This window comes from Urocitellus parryii, chromosome 10 (genome assembly GCF_045843805.1).
Source record: "Urocitellus parryii isolate mUroPar1 chromosome 10, mUroPar1.hap1, whole genome shotgun sequence".
NCBI lineage: Eukaryota > Metazoa > Chordata > Mammalia > Rodentia > Sciuridae > Urocitellus > Urocitellus parryii.
In genome coordinates, this window is record NC_135540.1 from 144360900 (window position 1) to 144376824 (window position 15925).

General features: G+C 59.7%; 4 protein-coding genes across 10 annotated transcripts in view; 2 read left to right on the top strand and 2 right to left on the bottom strand.

Moving 5' to 3' along the window:
- Window positions 1–128: 128 nt before the first annotated feature.
- Slc49a3 (solute carrier family 49 member 3) lies at window positions 129–6793 on the top strand. Of its 3 annotated transcripts, none has more exons than XM_026379448.2 (10): window positions 129–303; window positions 2717–2875; window positions 3117–3330; window positions 3485–3561; window positions 4118–4255; window positions 4339–4455; window positions 4867–5019; window positions 5223–5380; window positions 5610–5719; window positions 6216–6793. In XM_026379448.2, the coding sequence occupies exons 1-10, from the start codon at window positions 181–183 to the stop codon at window positions 6455–6457; spliced, it is 1491 nt and encodes a 496-aa protein (XP_026235233.1). In that variant the 5' UTR covers window positions 129–180; the 3' UTR covers window positions 6458–6793. The 3 variants fall into 3 exon arrangements, with proteins under 3 accessions (XP_026235233.1, XP_026235234.1, XP_077659271.1); XM_026379449.2 differs by having other exon boundaries at window positions 2783–2875; XM_077803145.1 differs by having other exon boundaries at window positions 6302–6386.
- Window positions 6794–6880: 87 nt separating this feature from the next.
- Myl5 (myosin light chain 5) lies at window positions 6881–12964 on the bottom strand. 5 transcript variants are annotated; one of them, XM_077803146.1, is made up of 8 exons: window positions 12886–12901; window positions 10211–12016; window positions 9615–9722; window positions 9373–9448; window positions 8484–8588; window positions 8022–8100; window positions 7513–7561; window positions 6881–7042 (listed from the first exon to the last, which is right to left on the bottom strand). In XM_077803146.1, the coding sequence occupies exons 2-8, from the start codon at window positions 10211–10213 to the stop codon at window positions 6941–6943; spliced, it is 522 nt and encodes a 173-aa protein (XP_077659272.1). In that variant the 5' UTR covers window positions 10214–12016; window positions 12886–12901; the 3' UTR covers window positions 6881–6940. The 5 variants fall into 5 exon arrangements, with proteins under 5 accessions (XP_077659272.1, XP_077659273.1, XP_026235238.1 ...); XM_077803147.1 differs by having other exon boundaries at window positions 10211–11935; window positions 12886–12900; XM_026379453.2 differs by lacking the exon at window positions 10211–12016 and having other exon boundaries at window positions 12886–12964.
- Window positions 12965–13026: 62 nt separating this feature from the next.
- Atp5me (ATP synthase membrane subunit e) lies at window positions 13027–14168 on the top strand. The gene is made up of 4 exons (XM_026379454.2): window positions 13027–13137; window positions 13541–13595; window positions 13713–13811; window positions 14085–14168. Exons 1-4 carry the CDS (start codon window positions 13102–13104, stop codon window positions 14108–14110), a joined length of 216 nt encoding a protein of 71 aa, XP_026235239.1. The 5' UTR covers window positions 13027–13101; the 3' UTR covers window positions 14111–14168.
- A 1555-nt stretch (window positions 14169–15723) lies between these two features.
- The window catches only part of Pde6b (phosphodiesterase 6B), a 62402-nt gene continuing 62200 nt past the window's right edge, over window positions 15724–15925 (bottom strand). The window contains exon 22 of the mRNA XM_077803366.1: window positions 15724–15785. Coding sequence (XP_077659492.1) covers window positions 15724–15785 — 62 coding nt within the window. The remainder of the gene's footprint in view (window positions 15786–15925) is intronic.

Below are 15925 nucleotides of genomic sequence, written 5' to 3' on the forward strand. Positions count from 1 at the left end.
CAGCACGAGACCCAAAGTGGAGATGGCAACTCCGCCCACTCGCCCCTCCCACACGACGCGACGCCCTAGCGGATCCTTGGGGGCGGGGACTGACCCTATTGCCCCGCCCAGTCCGGCGCCACCCGGCCCGCCTACGCGGGTGCCTTTAAGCCCTCTGGAGACCCTCGGCCGGCCGCGGCGATGGCGGGGCCCGCGGGAGCAGTGCCGGAGGCTGCCGGGAGCGCACCGCGAAGCCCCCGCGCCTATGCGCGCCGCTGGGTCTTCCTGCTGGTGGTCAGCTTGCTGAGCTGCTCCAACGCCACGGTACCGGCCGGGCGGGCGTGGGAGCGCTGGGGCGGGCCGGTGTAGCGCTGGAGCCGGCCCGCTGCACCGTCCCTCAGCCCCGGGGCCGGGGCCAGGGCCGGGGCCGGGGCCGCGCGTGTCCGCTGCCCGGGTACGGGGACCTGGGCCTCGGCCTCGGGCGCCTTCTCCTGGTCCGCGCTGGCCGCCGAGTAAGGGGCCAATGTCTGTCCCAGTCTGTCCCGGCTCCAGGGCACTGGCAGTCGGCACTTAGAGGGACCAGCAGAGCGATGGGCTTTGCCATTTCAGGTGTCCCACAGCCTGCAGCTTCCTAGACTCTCCGCAGCCCCCAGCCCCTGCAGCCAGAGGCCTAGGCTGCCTCACTCACAGCCCTTGTACCTAGGTGGGCTGTGTGTGACCCTCACTTCCTCTGTGCCAGGCCAGTCTTGGCCACCTCTCCATGTTGCTTGGACAGGCATCCATAGGTGGAGGGAGGGCTTCCAACCACCTCACCACCATCTGACCTGGTGGCTGAACAGAGTGGACTGTGATGGGGGCTCTCAGGCTGTCTGGGGTGGGCACTGGGGTCTGCAGGCTGCAGTAACTCCAGAAACCTCTTCCCTCTGCCAAAGCTGCCTGGATGAGCCCTGATTTGCTGCTGTGGCTTGGCTCCCAGGCCCCTGTGTCTAGACAAGGCTGTGGCTATACCATCTGGGGATGTCTAGACAAGGCTGTGGCTATGCCATCTGAGGATGCACTCGGGCCTCCTCTGGAGCTTCTTCCATGGGTCTGAGAAGTTCCTGGGATGCCCAGGTAGGGTCCTGCCATTGTGGAGCAGACAGGAATTGTGATCCCTGCTGGGTCTCCACTGTGAGCATTGGGCTTCATGTTTGCCCTGACCAGGTTCCTGTAGTCCCGGGCCACTGTTTGCAGCTGGTGACCAGGGCTCCCAGGTGCTGAGGGGACAGGTAGCACAGAGCTTGGGGTGAGGCCTGGAGACAGCCCAGCATTCTGAACAGGGTTCTGTGTGGGGCTCTGCCTGCTCCTCAGGAAGATGAGGGGCGAACAGGGAAGGGCTGGGAGCTGTTGAAGAATTTCTTGCACAGCAGGTGAGTTGGACAGGTCATCTCCTGCCATCCAGGGTCACAGCTCTGGGAGGAGGACATGGAGCTGCTGCCAGCTGTTTAGGGAGGAGCTCCAATCAGTTCTGTAGAGCAGGCTCTGTAAACAGATGCTGACACCTTCAACTGCTGGGTTAGGTCAGGCAGGAGGCAGCTGAGCCTGTTTGCTGCTCTTTCTGAGCTTGGGGATCAGCCCTTGCACTGTCCAGAGGAAAGAGGAAGACAGTCAGCCCTTGCTTAGCTGGCGGTCATGTGAGTTTGCCAGTGGGAGCCTGGCTCTCACTGCCCACCATGGAGGGTGTGGCCTAGAGCTCTGGCATCCTGAGTTGACTCATCGTGAACTTGGACCGTGATACACCCTTGTGGTTGGTCCATGTGCCACCCTCCCACCCCACCTCTGGGTTAAGCCTTGATGATCCCTCCTTTCCTCCTGCCCCCTCGCCTTTTCCAGAAAGCCTGCCCCATGGCCCAGTGTGGTGAGTGTGCTGTTTGCTGAGAAACCATGGGTTGCTCTCAGCATTTGGTAACTCCTACGGCCGAAGAATGTCCTCTGCCCTGGGGATGGCCTCACCTGCAGGACACCTGTCTCCTGTGGGGTGGGGCCTGCACACAGTGGAGGTGTTTCTACCTGAGATTCCATCGTCCAGCTTGCAACAGATGACCTGCCCCCCCCCCAAAAATGTTCCAGAATCTGAGCTCTGCTGTCCCTTTGGCACTGTCCTCAGCCCTGCTGGGGCCCTCCTTGTCCCTCCGGGTGCTGCTGCCTGCAGCCTCACTCACACCTAGGCTCCCAGGGCTTCCCGTCCTTGCTATCTGGACGTCTGGCATGGTGTCTCCCCCAGCCACCGACTGCCCAGACTGTGTCAGCTTAGTGCTCATCCATGTGATGGGGGGCCAGGGCTGCCATCTCCCCTCTCCCCAATGTCCCTTGCCTTCTGTGAACTGGTGCTGTGTCCAGGCAACTCCATCCCTCTGAGGTTCTGCTCTTGCTGCCTCTCCCTGCCCACTTGGCAAGCCTCAGCTGCCCATGTGCCCTTTCACACCCATAGTCCACACAGAGCTTCCCAGAGGGTGGGTGGTCCCCCTGCTGACAGCCCTCAGGCTGTCCTCAGGGGTCAGGTCCGGTCCCAGTGGGGCTCCTGATCCTGCAGGCTCTGGCCATATCATCAGCCTCAGGGCTGGTCCAACCTCCTATTGCCCTTACAGGCGGACTCATGCTGTCCTGCCGAGGGATGGATGAGAGGGGCAGCAGGCAGCCAGGGAGGAGTGGGGGGCAGTATCTGTGGGCCCTAAGCTGACTCCGGATGTCCCCACAGCTCTGGCTCAGCTTCGCCCCAGTTGCAGACATCATTGCCCAGCACTTCCTCCTGTCCATGGCACAGGTTGGCTGGCTCTCGCTGATCTTCCTGGTGGTGTCCATCCCATTTGGCATTTTGGCCATCTGGGTCCTAGACTCTGTGGGGCTCCGAGGGGCGGTGAGTCAGACCCCACACCATGGCCTACCTGGGATTATTAGCAAGGTCCTTTGCATTTAGAGGTTGGGTGCATGTGCTCCCCAGACCAGGGCCCAACAGCCCTGCTGGCTGGGACCCCAGGCAAAGCTGCCAGGGCGGAGGGATGGCTAGAAATTGGGATGTGCCTGTGAGCTAGGGTGGGCATTTGGGGACCTGGGTTGGGGAGTCCGAGCTGGCCAGCAGCCATCTGACTGTCCTGCAGACCATCCTGGGTGCATGGCTGAACTTTGCTGGGAGTATGCTCCGCGCCCTTCCCTGTGTGGCTGCCTGGGTCCCCAACACATTTGCCTTCTTCATGGGTGGCCAGAGCCTCTGTGCCCTGGCCCAGAACTTGGTAATCTTCTCTCCAGCCAAGCTGGCCGCCTTGTGGTTCCCAGAGCATCAGCGAGCCACAGCCAACATGATTGCCACTATGTGTAAGTCCCAGGGCTGAGGCCTCTGCCTGCCTGGGTCCTCCACCCCTTGAGCTCATGAGCCAGGGCCCTAGGGCCAGGAAGCCTTCCCCCTGGGCTGGGGATGAGGCCAGCCATGGCTGAGCTGACCTGCTGCCTGGTTTATCTCTCCACCCAGCAAATCCCCTGGGCATCCTTGTGGCCAATGTGCTGTCACCTGCCCTGGTCAAGAAGGGAGAGGACATCCCTCTAATGGTGAGGAAGCTTGTAAGGCGCACATGTGTGGTGTGTTTCTGCTGTCTGCTTGTGCATGTGTAAGTGGTGTGTGTGCATGTGTGGTGTGAGGGGTGTGCATGAGTTGTACGTGCATGTGTGTGGTGTGTGCACATGTGTGGTATATGAGTGTGTGCATGCTGTGCATGCATGTGTGGTGTGAGGGGTGTGTTTGTGTGTGTTGTGCACACACCTATGCACTTGTACTCTGACATGCCTGGGTGTGTTGGCATGACCTTCTTCCTACGTGATTGTGCAGCTGGCCCTTAGGTGCTAGTCTGTTCTGGGTGGTCAGGCTGGCCTTGTCAAGGTGGGAGCCATCCTTGAGGAATATTTTGATAGTCAGGGCTCTGCACGAAACCTCCAGGAGCAGGTGAGGGTGGTGCAGAGCAGCCCACCACAGGCCCTGGGTTTACTGGTGACTCTGGAGGTTGGAGGGTGGACAGAGATCACAAGGGGATAAGGACCTGGGCCCAGAGCAGGGCAGAGGCATGTGGGCACAATTACCTGTGTTTATGACACCCATGCCCTCTGCCAGCTTGGAGTCTACACCATCCCTGCAGGCCTGGCCTGCCTGCTGGCCACTGTCTGCCTCTGGGAGAGTGTACCCCCCACCCCACCCTCTGTGGGGGCCGCCAGCTCCACCTCGGAGAACTTCCTCCAGGGGCTCAAGCTGGTGAGTGTGGTGGGACTCTGGGGGTGGGAAGGCCCTGGTTGGAAGCACCTGGGCTTCTGGGCTAAGAGGCACCTCCCCTCCAGCTTCTGCAGAACAAGGCCTATGTCATCCTGGCTGTGTGCTTTGGGGGTGGCATCGGGATCTTCTCCAGCTTCTCGGCTCTCCTGGAGCAGATCCTCTGTGCCAACGGCTACTCCAACGTGAGTTCCTGCAGGGCAGGGACTCTGCCTCTGCTAGGGTTACCCACTGCCTCTGAGTGCTCAGTGTCCACGCTGGAAGAAGCATGGAGGGGCCAGCTGTGGGACTTGGGCATCCCTGGGCCTGACCCATACCTATTGCCCTCTGCCCCGTTCCCTTTGGCTCAGAGTTGGGTGTGGCCTGGAGCATGTTTCCACTTCTGCCCAAGGTGCAGGGCACTGAGGGCCTGTGGGTATCTCTGGTGACTGGCCCTTTTCCTTAGTGGGGTGCTCAGTAGTGGATCCCACTCTGGCAGACAGCCAATAGTGTTGTCCTGCTTTGGCCTTGGGTACTGCCCTGGTCACAGGGTGTGTCCCAAGGAACTCTGGTGGCTTCCTGCCCCAGGATGTTGCCTGAACTTTCCCCTCCTCTAGGGGTTCTCGGGCCTCTGCGGGGCTCTCTTCATCGTGTTTGGGATCCTGGGGGCACTGGTTCTTGGCCTGTATGTGGATCGGACCAAGCGCTTCACGGAGGCCACCAAGATAGGTCTCTGCCTCTCCTCCATGGCCTGTGTGGCCTTTGCCCTGGTGAGAGTCCCCTGCTGAGCCCCCCTGCAGGGGTGGAGGAGTGCCTGGCAGGTGGCAGGCAAGAGGCCACTGGCCTCTCAGGCATGGCCTCTCCTGCTGGGGGGCCCATGGTGGGTGAGGTGTCCCTGCCTACAGCCAGGCAGCCTAGTTGGCACAGCTGGCTGTGCTGACTGCCGTCTCCTCTGTTGTCTGGCTGCTCCCAGGTGTCCCGACTGCAGGGGCAAGCCCTTGCAGTGGCTGCCACCTGCTCTCTGTTTGGGTTCTTCGGCTTCTCTGTGGCACCTGTGGCCATGGAGCTGGCGGTGGAGTGTGCCTTTCCTGTGGGTGAGGGTGCAGCTGCAGGCCTGGTCTTTGTGCTGGGGTGAGTGTCCACCTGCCCTGGCTGCTTCCCTGGGCCCAGAAGAGAGTGGCCTGTCTGCTCTGGTAAGGGTGGGCCATATACAGGCCTGGGCCAGCCTAGGCCACATGGATTAGGCTTCATGCTGCTCTTGGAACGTCAGCGGGCGGCGCAAATCGGTCCCTCCCAAGGTGGCATTGGCTTTGAAAGGTGGACAGTGCCGTGGCCCTGGCTGAGGGCTGTGCATGTCCAGGCAGGCCCAGGGTGTGCTCATCATGGTGTTACTGACGGTGTTGACTGTGCGGCCCGAAGATCCATCCTCCTCCACCTGCCAGCATGGTGAGGACCCGCTGGACTGGACAGGTCAGTGTCCATACCCAGGGCCCTCAATGGGTAGAGGTAAAAAGGCCAGGCCTGGCCAGTTGGGGCAGCCCTGGAACCCCCATTCTGGGCTCTGGGTGCCCTTCACATGCCACCTACACCTGAGCACCTGAGCTCAGCAGGTGGGTGCAGCCCAAAGACCCTGAGAGAAGCCCAGTCTCAGTGCCCCCTGGTGAGCTGTTTTAGAGCCAGGAAAGAGAGAGAGAAGTGGAGAGACATGGGGGCAGAGAATGGGGAGGGGCTGAGAGGAGAGGGACAGGGACAGAGCATGGTCGGAGCTGGAGTGGGCAGTGATGACAGTGGGGGTCAGGCACCCTGGGCACAAGGCCTGTGACCCCCGGGACTGTCAGGATGGGGAGCAGGGCTGCTTCAGGGATGCATTGTGGCCATGGTGGGTCCAGATCCCCTGGGCTCTGCCATGGCTGAGGGCTCCTCTGGCTAATTGGGCCAGCTGAGAGAGAGCTGTGTGTGTCCCCAGTGTCTCTGCTGCTGATGGCCAGCCTGTGTACCCTCTTCACCTGTGTCTTGGTGCTCTTCTTCCACACCCCATACCGGCGCCTGCAGGCTGAGTCTGCAGGACCCCCCTTGCCCTGGACATGTGCCCCAGAGCTGAGGGCACCACCTGAGGCTCCTGGCTCAGCACCTCCAGCTCAGAGGCTGCAGGAACCTCCTGGCCCTGCCTCCTGCCTTCAGGAGCCCAAGGACTCGCTGAGACTGTGAGCAGGGGTGTCTCATGAAGGGAGGTGGAGAGGCAATCTCTGGTCACCGGGACTGTGACCACAGGCTCAGGGTTCTTGGCACACCCAGGGCATGGCAGGATTTGGCACTCTGGACTCTGTGCAGACTGTATGGCTGAAGCAAGAAGAGCTGCTACTGTCTGGACACTGACCAGGGAAGACAGCCCAACACAGGGCAGTGTAGGTTGGTGAGGTGGCCTGACACAACAGCAGGGACTGAAGGGGAGCTGGGTATGAGGGACCTGGAGTGGACAGGTGTGGGCACTTGGTAGAAGGAGCCAATCCCTGAGCCTCTTCTTCTCTGCTCAGTACGGGGTGACCACACACTGAGGCTGGTGCTAAGACAGGTGGGCAGGGCTGCCAGCAGAGGGGCCCCAGGCTGATGCAGAGACTCTCGGGCAGACACTGGCAGGCAGATGTGTGGGTCCACATTTATTGAACTGGACACAACCAGGGATGAGTAGCCTCACTCCTCCTTCTCCTCCCCATGGGTGAGCACATAGCTCAGCGCCTTGTAATCCAGGTTGCCCGCTGCGTCGATGGAGGCGAACTCCAGCATCTGGTCCACCTGAATGAAGGCGAGTTGGTGGTTGGGGGGCTCAGGCCTGGTGGAATGGGTGGCCTAGGTGCTCTGGATCACAGGTGCTAAACTCCAGAGGCTCCTAGTGTTGCTTCTCTGCCAGGAATGGGGAGGGATCTGGGAGGGGCAAGCAGGGTGGGCACGGGGCCAGAAGGAGAAGCAGGTTACCGAGCTGGTCAGTGGTGCTTAGGGTGGCCACCTGGGCAATGTGAAGAATGGGGTAGAGTTCTGAAGTACAGATGGGGGCTACCCTGTCCCCTCGGGCTAGGACAGTAAGTCTGTCCCCTCAGCTAGGTCAGACCACCAACTGGCCAGTGGCTTCCAGCCCTGACCTAGCCCAGGGCCACCCCACTCTCACAGGAGCCCCTGCCCCAGGGACTGTTCTTAGTCCTGCCCACCATGCTCCTGCAGCCTGGGGGCTGCTGTCCCTCAGTGGCCCTCTGGGGCTGCAGGCCTACCTCAGTTGCAGTCATCTTGTCAGCCTGGGACATCAGCAGGCGCTTGATGCTGAGGGCCAGGAGGAGCAGGGGAGTGGTTAGGCCCCCTGAGGAAGGGCTGGTAGCTCACACCAGGGCACCTCCAGCACGGCTCAGTCCTTACCCCACCTTCCCAGCACCTGGTGATCACCCCAGCCCATCCTGACCCCCATCGGTCATCCCCAGTCCTGAGGAGGTGTTTTATGGGTCGCAGTCAAGTGCTTGGGAGGGACACCAGGCTGTTCCCTCTCCCCAGCACCTGGATGAGGTGGCCCTCCTGTAACAGGGTCTAAAGACAGTGACAGCTGGAGGGACCTGGTGGCCTAGTCATGGAGACTGCCCCACTGGGTGGGACTGGACTTCCTGGGTCATCCTGAAGGACTCTGCTCAGGCCACAGAAGGCCCTGAAGCCGGAGAGACCAGGAGATGGGCTTGGTGTGGGTGCTGCAGCCCCTTCTGCCAGCTGAGACCCTCCCTGCAGCTGCACTCACTACTCCTTGTGGATGCTGCCTTTGCCGTCAGGATCGAGCATCTTGAAGGCATTCAGGATGGTCTCCTCAGTGTCTGTGCCTGCAGCAAAGAGGCCACAGGGTCCCCTACTACCCCAGGGCTCTGAGCCCCTGCCCAGCAGCATCACTGCCAGGAAGCCTTCCCACTCCTGAGCCCCAGGGAGCCTGCCCTGTTGTTCCCACCTGGGGGAACCATTCTCAGGGGAGCCAGGGATCTAGGAGTGAGGGACAGAGACCACTGGACAGCTGGGTAGATGGGAGGTTTGGAACTCAAATGGCTCTGGGTGGCTGACAGGATCTCAGGGCATGGGGAAAATACAGGCTTCTATGTGCAATGGCTGGATTTCTAAGCACTGGGAATTAGCTAGGCACATACACACAGCTGGCTGATTGGCCTGAGGGCTGCCCAGGAGTGCTATCCCTGAGAGGAACCAAAGAGCTCACTAGTCAGCTTCTCCCCAAACAGGTTCAGGAACATGGTAAAGTTGATGGGCCCTGAAGCCTCCCGGAGCATGGCGTCCAGCTCATCATCCTTGACGTTGGTTTTGCCTGTTGCAAAACCAGGAGGAGGGTTTACCAGAGCAGGAACGTCACCCCCTGCCCCTCTGCCCTTGTTGACACTGGCTACCCACTCCTGTTGTTCTCCAGGGTGACCCCAGAACAGTGCTGGGCTCTTGGGGACAGTGCTCTCAGGCAGGTGTATGGGGTACAGGCTGGGGCAGGTGAATTCACCCCAAACCCTGAGCCTGGGACACTGCTGCTGAGGAGGAAAGGGGAGATCAGAGGTGGGGAGAGGGGAGGCTGGGTTTGGGGACAGGGGAGGTGTCTTTTCTATATTTAGGCATAAGGGGGGTTGAGAGGGGACTCTACCATAGGAAGAAACCTGCCCACCTTCCCCAGCTCCTGGGGCAGGACCGGAAGCCTCAGGCCTGGCCTGAGGAATTCCCCATGGGGAATTTTGGTGCAGAGGCTTTGTGCCTTGGAGAGGGCTGGAAGAACTGGGTCCAGTGTAACAGCATAGGCAGGCCCCACACCCTCTCCTAGCTCCATAAGGCTGGGCTGAGGCAGGGTGGGCTAAGCCTGCATAAGCTGTGGCTGTGGCAGCCCACTGGTGTTGTCCCCTCCTGGGATCCCCTGCTCCAAGCCCATCCCAAGTGGTCGTGTGTGGGCAGTGGGCCACTGGCTGGTCTGCCCTGGGCACCCTGTGCTGACCCTGAGCAAGCCAAGTGTGCAGGATGTCACCAGCCTGTAGGACCAGTGCCCTTGCTCCACTCGAGGAAGAGTGACAATGTCCAGGTTGGATGTCACGTGCTCGCCTTCTAGTGGCACTTACCCAGGGAGGCGTAGGTGTCCTTCAGGTCCTCCTTGTCAATGAAGCCATCTCGGTTCTGATCCATGAGTGTGAATGCCTAGAACCCAGGCTGCTGGGAGCATTGCTGGTAGCCCAGCTCTGCCTCCATTCCTGTGCCTCTCCTGGCTCCTCACCCACACCAAGGCGAAAGGCAGCCACAGGCCTACATGGGATCTCCCCCACCCACTGGGTAAGGGGACTTGGGCAAAAGAGGACAGACCCACCTCCTTGAACTCCTGGATCTGGGTCTGTTCGAAGTTGGAGAAGACATTGGAGGATGCCCTCTGGGCACGCAGGGCCCCGCCCTCCTTCTTCTTGGTCTTCCTGCTGGCCTGAGGCAGGAGCACCAAGACTTAGGGTCCTGGCCAGCTGGGGGAACCCCAGGACACCCCATGATCCTGCTGAAGGTCCCTGGCCAGCTGGAACCCCAGGGCATCCCAAGATTCAGGAGGCTTAACACAGAGGAGAGGATCAGGCAACATGGTGGCCCCAAGCCCAGGTGTATGGGGGAGGACAGGGACTCCTTAGGCCCTGGCACAGCACAGGGCTCAGACTACCTCGCTGGGCTTGGTCTGGGGGCTCCAAAGCAAATGGACTCCATGAATGGGCCTGTCCTGGGCACCAGGTCTCCGGTGGCCCAGACTCTCCCACATGCTTCCCCGACTGTCACCAGGGTGGCTGTCCCTGGTTGGCCAAGGCACATACTTCTCACACCCACACTGAGGTGCATGTTCACATGCTCTCACACACTCACATGCACATCACACTCGTGTGCACACACAAGCTCTCACATCCCCTGCCCAGTTTTCTGCCTGCTCACCATGCCTGGGTCCTCCCTGCCCAGGGCTCCAGTCCTGCCTGTCTTAAGCTTCTGCCTGGTCCCCCAGGACACTTCAGACTTCAGCTGCCACTCCCTACAAGGACAGGCTCAGGGCCACCCCAGGGGACTGGACAACTGCAGAGTGAGCCTGGGCAACCTGCCGGTGACTCAGACACCCCTCTGCCCCCAGGCACCAGGAGGCTTTGTTCTGCTTGGCAGGTGTCTCCAGGGCCACCTGCCAAGCTTTTGGCCAGGGCCTTGGTGTTGAGAGCCCTCTTAGGCACTGTGGGCCCTGCTGGGGCTGCAGGAACTGTAAGTGTCAAAGGAAATTTGGCTTTTCCAGATCTGTACAGAGGTACTGCAAGGAGCCCAAACATTGCTGAGCACTCATTTTTAGTATTTATTTATTTATTGATTGATTGATACTGGTGATTGAACCCAGGGGTACTTTACCACTGAGCTATATCCCCAGCACTTTTTATTTAGAGACAGGGTCTGCTAAGTTCCTGAGGCTGGCCTTGAATTTGTCATCTTCTACTTTAGCCTCCCAAGTTGCTGGGATGACAGGCGTGTGCCACCGGGCTCAGCCTGCTGAGCACTTTGAGTATTAGAGCTCCCAAGCACCACCGTCCTCACCTCCCTGTCTCATTGGTATATACCAGACAGTGGGGCCTATGACCCTGGCCTGACCCTCTGACCTCATGGTGGCAGCTCCTTAGTTTCTGTGGCAAGAGACTTGAAGATGGCCAGGGTACCCAGATGACCTGGTCTGGGTCACTCTTGGCTGCCAGGTCTCCCTCCTACGCCTGACCTGAGTTCTGGGAAGGGACACAGCCTCAGTCACACAGCTCCCTTCCGGTGCTGCTATCTAAGACCCCCAGAGCCAAAGGGGTCTTCAGGTAGGACCCTGTGGAGGCATCACCTGCTGGGAGGACCTGGGGGAGACTGCTAGAGGGAGTGTATAAGACCAGGTATAGGGGCTAAGGATCCAGAGCCAAGGGCCCACTTCCTGGGGCAGGGCTGGGTGTGGCCCTGCTAGGAGTCTTGGCTTGGCTGCAGGAGGGGGAGCTCCAAATGTGAGAAGGCTGCAGATCTCCAGGGAGCATCCTGGCCCAGTTGGGCTCTAGGATTGAGTCCTCCAGGATTGAGCTCAGCTCTAAAGATAGTGACACAGACAGGGGTATCAAGATTCTGCACACATCTGACCCTGACAGGTGCAGAGGCTTCCACTGGTATTTTAAGACAAGATAGACCCTCCTTCCCTCCCCTAGCCCCTCAAAGAGCCCTGATCCAAGCCAGGTCTCCAGCAGTGCCCATGGGTGGTCTTGCATGCGCCAATGGGCATGTATGTGTTGTGCACTGACCCCCAAAGCTGCTGGTATGTCCTGTCCCCTGTCGTCGCCTGGGCCCTAGAGACACTTATTTTCAATTTTGGAAGCTTCAGCTGCTGAGGAGTGCAGTTTATTTTAAAATCTGGTAAAGAGAAAGCCCACTCGGTCACTTGAGGTCATTTGGCCAGTGGCCCAGGGGCAGGAAGGGGTGGGGGGCTCTGAAGGCTGATGTCTGTGTGAGTGGAGAGCTCTGTTTTGTGCTCTTGTGGATTCCCCAAAACCAGAGGGCTGAGGAGGGCCAGGGTCTGCATCCATCCCGCAAGACTGGGCTCTAGCAGGAGTCCTCAGGGGCTCTAGGCTGGCCTCATCCAGGGCAAGAGAAGAGCAGTTGGCCCTGCAGGATTGGCCAAAGTGTTCCCATCTCCAGCCCTGACTTCCCAGCTGGGGAGGCTGAGGGCTGGGACTCCAGAGCAAGCTGAAAAACGGGACAAGCTCAGCCAGGGCTCTTAGAGGGCCAAGGCAGTTGGGCTCTAGGTCCCCCTCCAGGACTGCTGAGGTTTTCGCTGCATTTATTCACTTTAGATTCAGTTATGTTGTCTTTGGAAACAGGAAATCGAGGAAGAGTAAGGAAGGGTGGACTTCCGCAATTCCCAGGGAGGGGGGGTATGGACTTGGATGGGACCCAACCCTTGGCCCTCAAGACTACCTGCCCAGTAAGGCAGGGTGGAGGAAGTACAGGCACCTTCCAGGAGGCATGAGGTCACTGCTGGGGTGAGGACAGCTGATGGGGTGGTAGACCACCAGGCTACGGATGGCCGCATTTTGGGCAACCCCAGCCAGGGCTGGCTCAGGTGTGGGGAACAAGTAGCCATTCTGAGGTACTGAAGCAAGCAGAGAGACTGGAGAGGTGGCCTGGGGAGAGGTGCACCTAGGAGCTCACAGCTGCGAGTTTTGAAGGCTGGGTTGGGGACCTGGGGGGGGGGGGCTTGCTCTGGGTAGCCTTCTCATGAAGGTCCCAGTCCCTCCTGTTATGGGAGTAAGGAGGGCAGGAGAGCTCAGGGTGAACAGCCTGGAGATCACTGACGAGCTGCAGCCATCGCCGCCCCGGATCCCGCACGCCCGCGCTCTAGGCCTCCGACCCCTCGGGCACGCGCTCTATACTGCTGGTTCGTGCCTGACCGCGCTTTTCAGGGCGCGCACGCGCACGCGGAGCGTGGGCTTCGGTTAGTTCTCCTCCAGGTCCAAACCCGGGCAGGCGGGGCGCGGACGCTCGGCCCGTACCCCCAGGGCCGGGTCGCTTGGTTCCCTCGCTCCCAGGGAAGGGACACAGTACGTGTGCCGTACCTTTCCCTCCTGGTCGCGCGCAGCCTTTCCTTGTGCACGAGCGCGTCCCGTGACGTCACCCGCCGGGGAGGGCGCTCTGCCTCTTCCTACCGGCAGGGGGCGCCGCTCGCGCTCCGGCGCATGCGCCCGGCTAGGCTGGCGCCCCACAGTCTTCCGGGCCCTCGCGGCATTCACCTCCGTCTTGGCAGCGCTTCCGGTGCGAAGGTCAGGGACAAGATGGTGCCGCCGGTCCAGGTCTCTCCGCTCATCAAGGTGAACCCGGCTTCGTGGCAGCAGCACGGTTATATAGGCTGGGACCCCGATCCCTGCCCACTACCCTCATCCCCCAGACCCTGCAGGCCGCGCCCTGCCTTTCCGCGTCCTCGCCTTACTTCGTGCCCGACCCTGCAGGCTACGCCCCCGACCCCCACACCCTGCAGGGTGCTCCCCCGACCCCCACGCCCTGCAGGCTGCGCCCCCGACCCCCACACCCTGCAGGGTGCGCCCCCTACCCCCACGCCCTGCAGGGTACGCCCCTGACCCCCACATCCTGCAGGGTGCGCCCCCGACCCCCACATCCTTCAGGGTGCGACCCCCCGCGTCCCCCGCCCGTGGCCTGCGGGCTGCGACCCCCGCCGTGCCTGACGCCCAGTCGCCTTGTTGTCCTGTCTCGCAGCTCGGCCGCTACTCCGCCCTGGTCCTCGGTGTGGCCTACGGAGCCAAGCGTTACAGTGAGTGCCGGGGCCGGCGGGCTGGGCGGCTCGGGCGCAGGGCGAGGGGTCGCAGCTACCAGCCTCTTCACGCAGCGTTTTCAGGGACGAGGTTAATCGAAGCCCCCACCCCTCCAGGTTACCTAAAACCCCGGGCAGAAGAGGAGAGGAGGGTAGCCGCGGAGGAGAAGAAGAGGCAGGATGAGCTGAAGCGGATCGAGAGAGAACGGGCCGAAGGTAGGAGCGAGCCTTAAGCTGCCCATCCCGTTTTTAGTGGAGGGAGGGGTGCCGCCTCTGGCCTGCCCTGTGGGGCGCAGCCCTGGAGAGTAGGCGTGCCGCTGGCTCCCCGCGTGCTGACCCCCGTAGGCTGAGTCTGGTCGAAGGGAGGAGAGGCCCAGGATCCATTTTAGTGAAGTGCAGTGGGGGTCCTTGGATTGGATTCTGGGTTAAAGTCTGAAGTTCTGAAGGGGCCTCTTAGGTTGCCTGAGTGTGTCTTTCCCAACCTTTCAGCCCAAGATGACAGCATACTGAAGTGAGGCTCTCCAGCCTGCCTCTCCCCAGCCCAGCAGATGAATAAAGCTTCCTCCTGCGTGATGTTTGGCTCCCTCTCATTACTGCTTCTCCAGTGGTTGGGTTCCTGGACTCTGCTCAGCAATTGTGCTGTCTTTTCCTCAGGGTGGGGCCTCTTAGAGGGGATTTTAAAGGGATAAGAGCATCACCCATTACTGACCCAGAACACAGCTTGCAAACAGCAACAAGTATAGAAATGGATACCTATTTTCTGGGGTGTTGAGGGTGTTGAGTAGTCAGTTCTAATGGAGCAGTCCCTAGAACTGCTCCGTGCTCTACCCTGCTTCTGCCAGCAGCCCAGGCTCCTGGACAGGCAAAAGAGGGATTGGAAGGTGGGTGGGGGTGCTGATGCAATTTTAAGTTGGAAGCTGGCTCTCCTCAAGTCACAATCCTTTCCTGTATTTCAAGGTGGCCAGGGCAACCTTGAGACAGAAGCCCAGGGAGGTGGTCTCTTAAAGGTGAGCCCTAACCTCCCCAGACTGGACTCCTGGCCACTGAGGCTGTGAGTTGGAGTTGGATGGGTGGGGTATTGCTGCTTCCCAGCTGTGTGCCAGGAGCCAATCCCTTAGGCAGAAAGCCTCAGTTTTTGTAAAGTGAATATATTTGTAAACATATGGAAATGGCTTACAAATGTTTCAGAAGCCTATATTTGGTTTTTGTGGGTGAACGAGCACTCCTACCCCCCAACCTTGAGCAGTGGTGTCCCAGCACCTGGGTCGTCAATGGTTGCTGTCCCAGGCTCCTGTCTGAGGCTGTCACCAGGTGTCACTGAGGTGAGATGAAAACTGGCTCCCTGCTGCAAGTAGGCAGATGGTCCCAAGGAGTGACCCTATCCTGCAGAGTACTGTCCAGTGGGGAACACACATGATGCTCACTGAGTTAGTAACCCTTGTTTTCTGCCAGATGATACTCACTTCAAAGTCAAGGCCCACTGGACTTTCTGCCTTTGCCGGTCCCCTAGTCCACCAATATTAAGTCATGAGAGGCAACAGTTCCTCCTTAAGACTCCCTGGTGCAGGGTCTGGGCCAGTAGAAGCTTGGCCTCAAGTCCAGCCTCCAGTGTTCATTACAGACCACTGCCATCAAGTCCAGCCTCCAGTGTTCATTACAGACCACTGCCATCTGACTGCGCTCTAGTCCTGGCCTTGAGCTTGCTGGCAGAGCTTTCAAGCACTCTGTGTCCTCCACAGTAACTACTGTGTAAAAATGGACAATTTGATCTGTGCTTTATTCTGAAATGTTGGGCGTGTTCTTCCTGAAGCAGGTGAGACAGGGACGCTACATTCCTGTATACACACATCCATGCAGTTCTGAATGTCCCCACTCAGCAATTTCAGACAGTTCACAGGCCCCTTTCAAAGATCTCTGTGGGAACTATTCAAAAAAGAGTGATGTAGGCTATACTCTAATAATTGAGAGTTTGCTTAAGTTTATTAAAAAAACCTTATAAAAATTCAAAATATTTCAAACTGTCTTCATTTTCTTGGCTTCCTAAGTTTTTACTCCAAAGTGCAGGAGGCAGAGCCCATGTTCCAGAGGTGAGGGCCTGGAGGAAGCTAGCAGTCCCCTAGACCAGGGCTTACAGGATACAGCAGGTGGAAGACTTGGGTGCTGGGTCACCATTGCAGATTTCTGTGCCCACTGTGAGAGAAAACAGGGTGAGTGGGGAGCCTTCGCCCTCCTGCTTTGTGTGCCCTCTCCCCTTCAGGGAAAGGGTGGAGTGCAGGTTTGGCCAGCCCAAGCAGGTTAAGTGGAGCTGAGCTGTTCTTAGTGCTTCACCT

What these genes read in the sequence shown, in the direction of transcription:
- Slc49a3 (XM_026379448.2), top strand. Translation starts at nt 181, where the DNA reads ATGGCGGGGCCCGCGGGAGCAGTGCCGGAGGCTGCCGGGAGCGCACCG. An exon ending in CAACATGATTGCCACTATGT is followed by an intron (nt 3,331 to 3,484) that starts GTAAGTCCCAGG and finishes CTCTCCACCCAG; the next exon opens with CAAATCCCCTGGGCATCCTT. An exon ending in GTGCCAACGGCTACTCCAAC is followed by an intron (nt 4,456 to 4,866) that starts GTGAGTTCCTGC and finishes CCCCTCCTCTAG; the next exon opens with GGGTTCTCGGGCCTCTGCGG.
- Myl5 (XM_077803146.1), bottom strand. An exon ending in AGATCCAGGAGTTCAAGGAG is followed by an intron (nt 9,449 to 9,614) that starts GTGGGTCTGTCC and finishes CCTGGGTTCTAG; the next exon opens with GCATTCACACTCATGGATCA. An exon ending in GGACACCTACGCCTCCCTGG is followed by an intron (nt 8,589 to 9,372) that starts GTAAGTGCCACT and finishes GTTTTGCAACAG; the next exon opens with GCAAAACCAACGTCAAGGAT.
- Atp5me (XM_026379454.2), top strand. Translation starts at nt 13,102, where the DNA reads ATGGTGCCGCCGGTCCAGGTCTCTCCGCTCATCAAG. An exon ending in CTACGGAGCCAAGCGTTACA is followed by an intron (nt 13,596 to 13,712) that starts GTGAGTGCCGGG and finishes CCACCCCTCCAG; the next exon opens with GTTACCTAAAACCCCGGGCA. An exon ending in CGAGAGAGAACGGGCCGAAG is followed by an intron (nt 13,812 to 14,084) that starts GTAGGAGCGAGC and finishes CCAACCTTTCAG; the next exon opens with CCCAAGATGACAGCATACTG.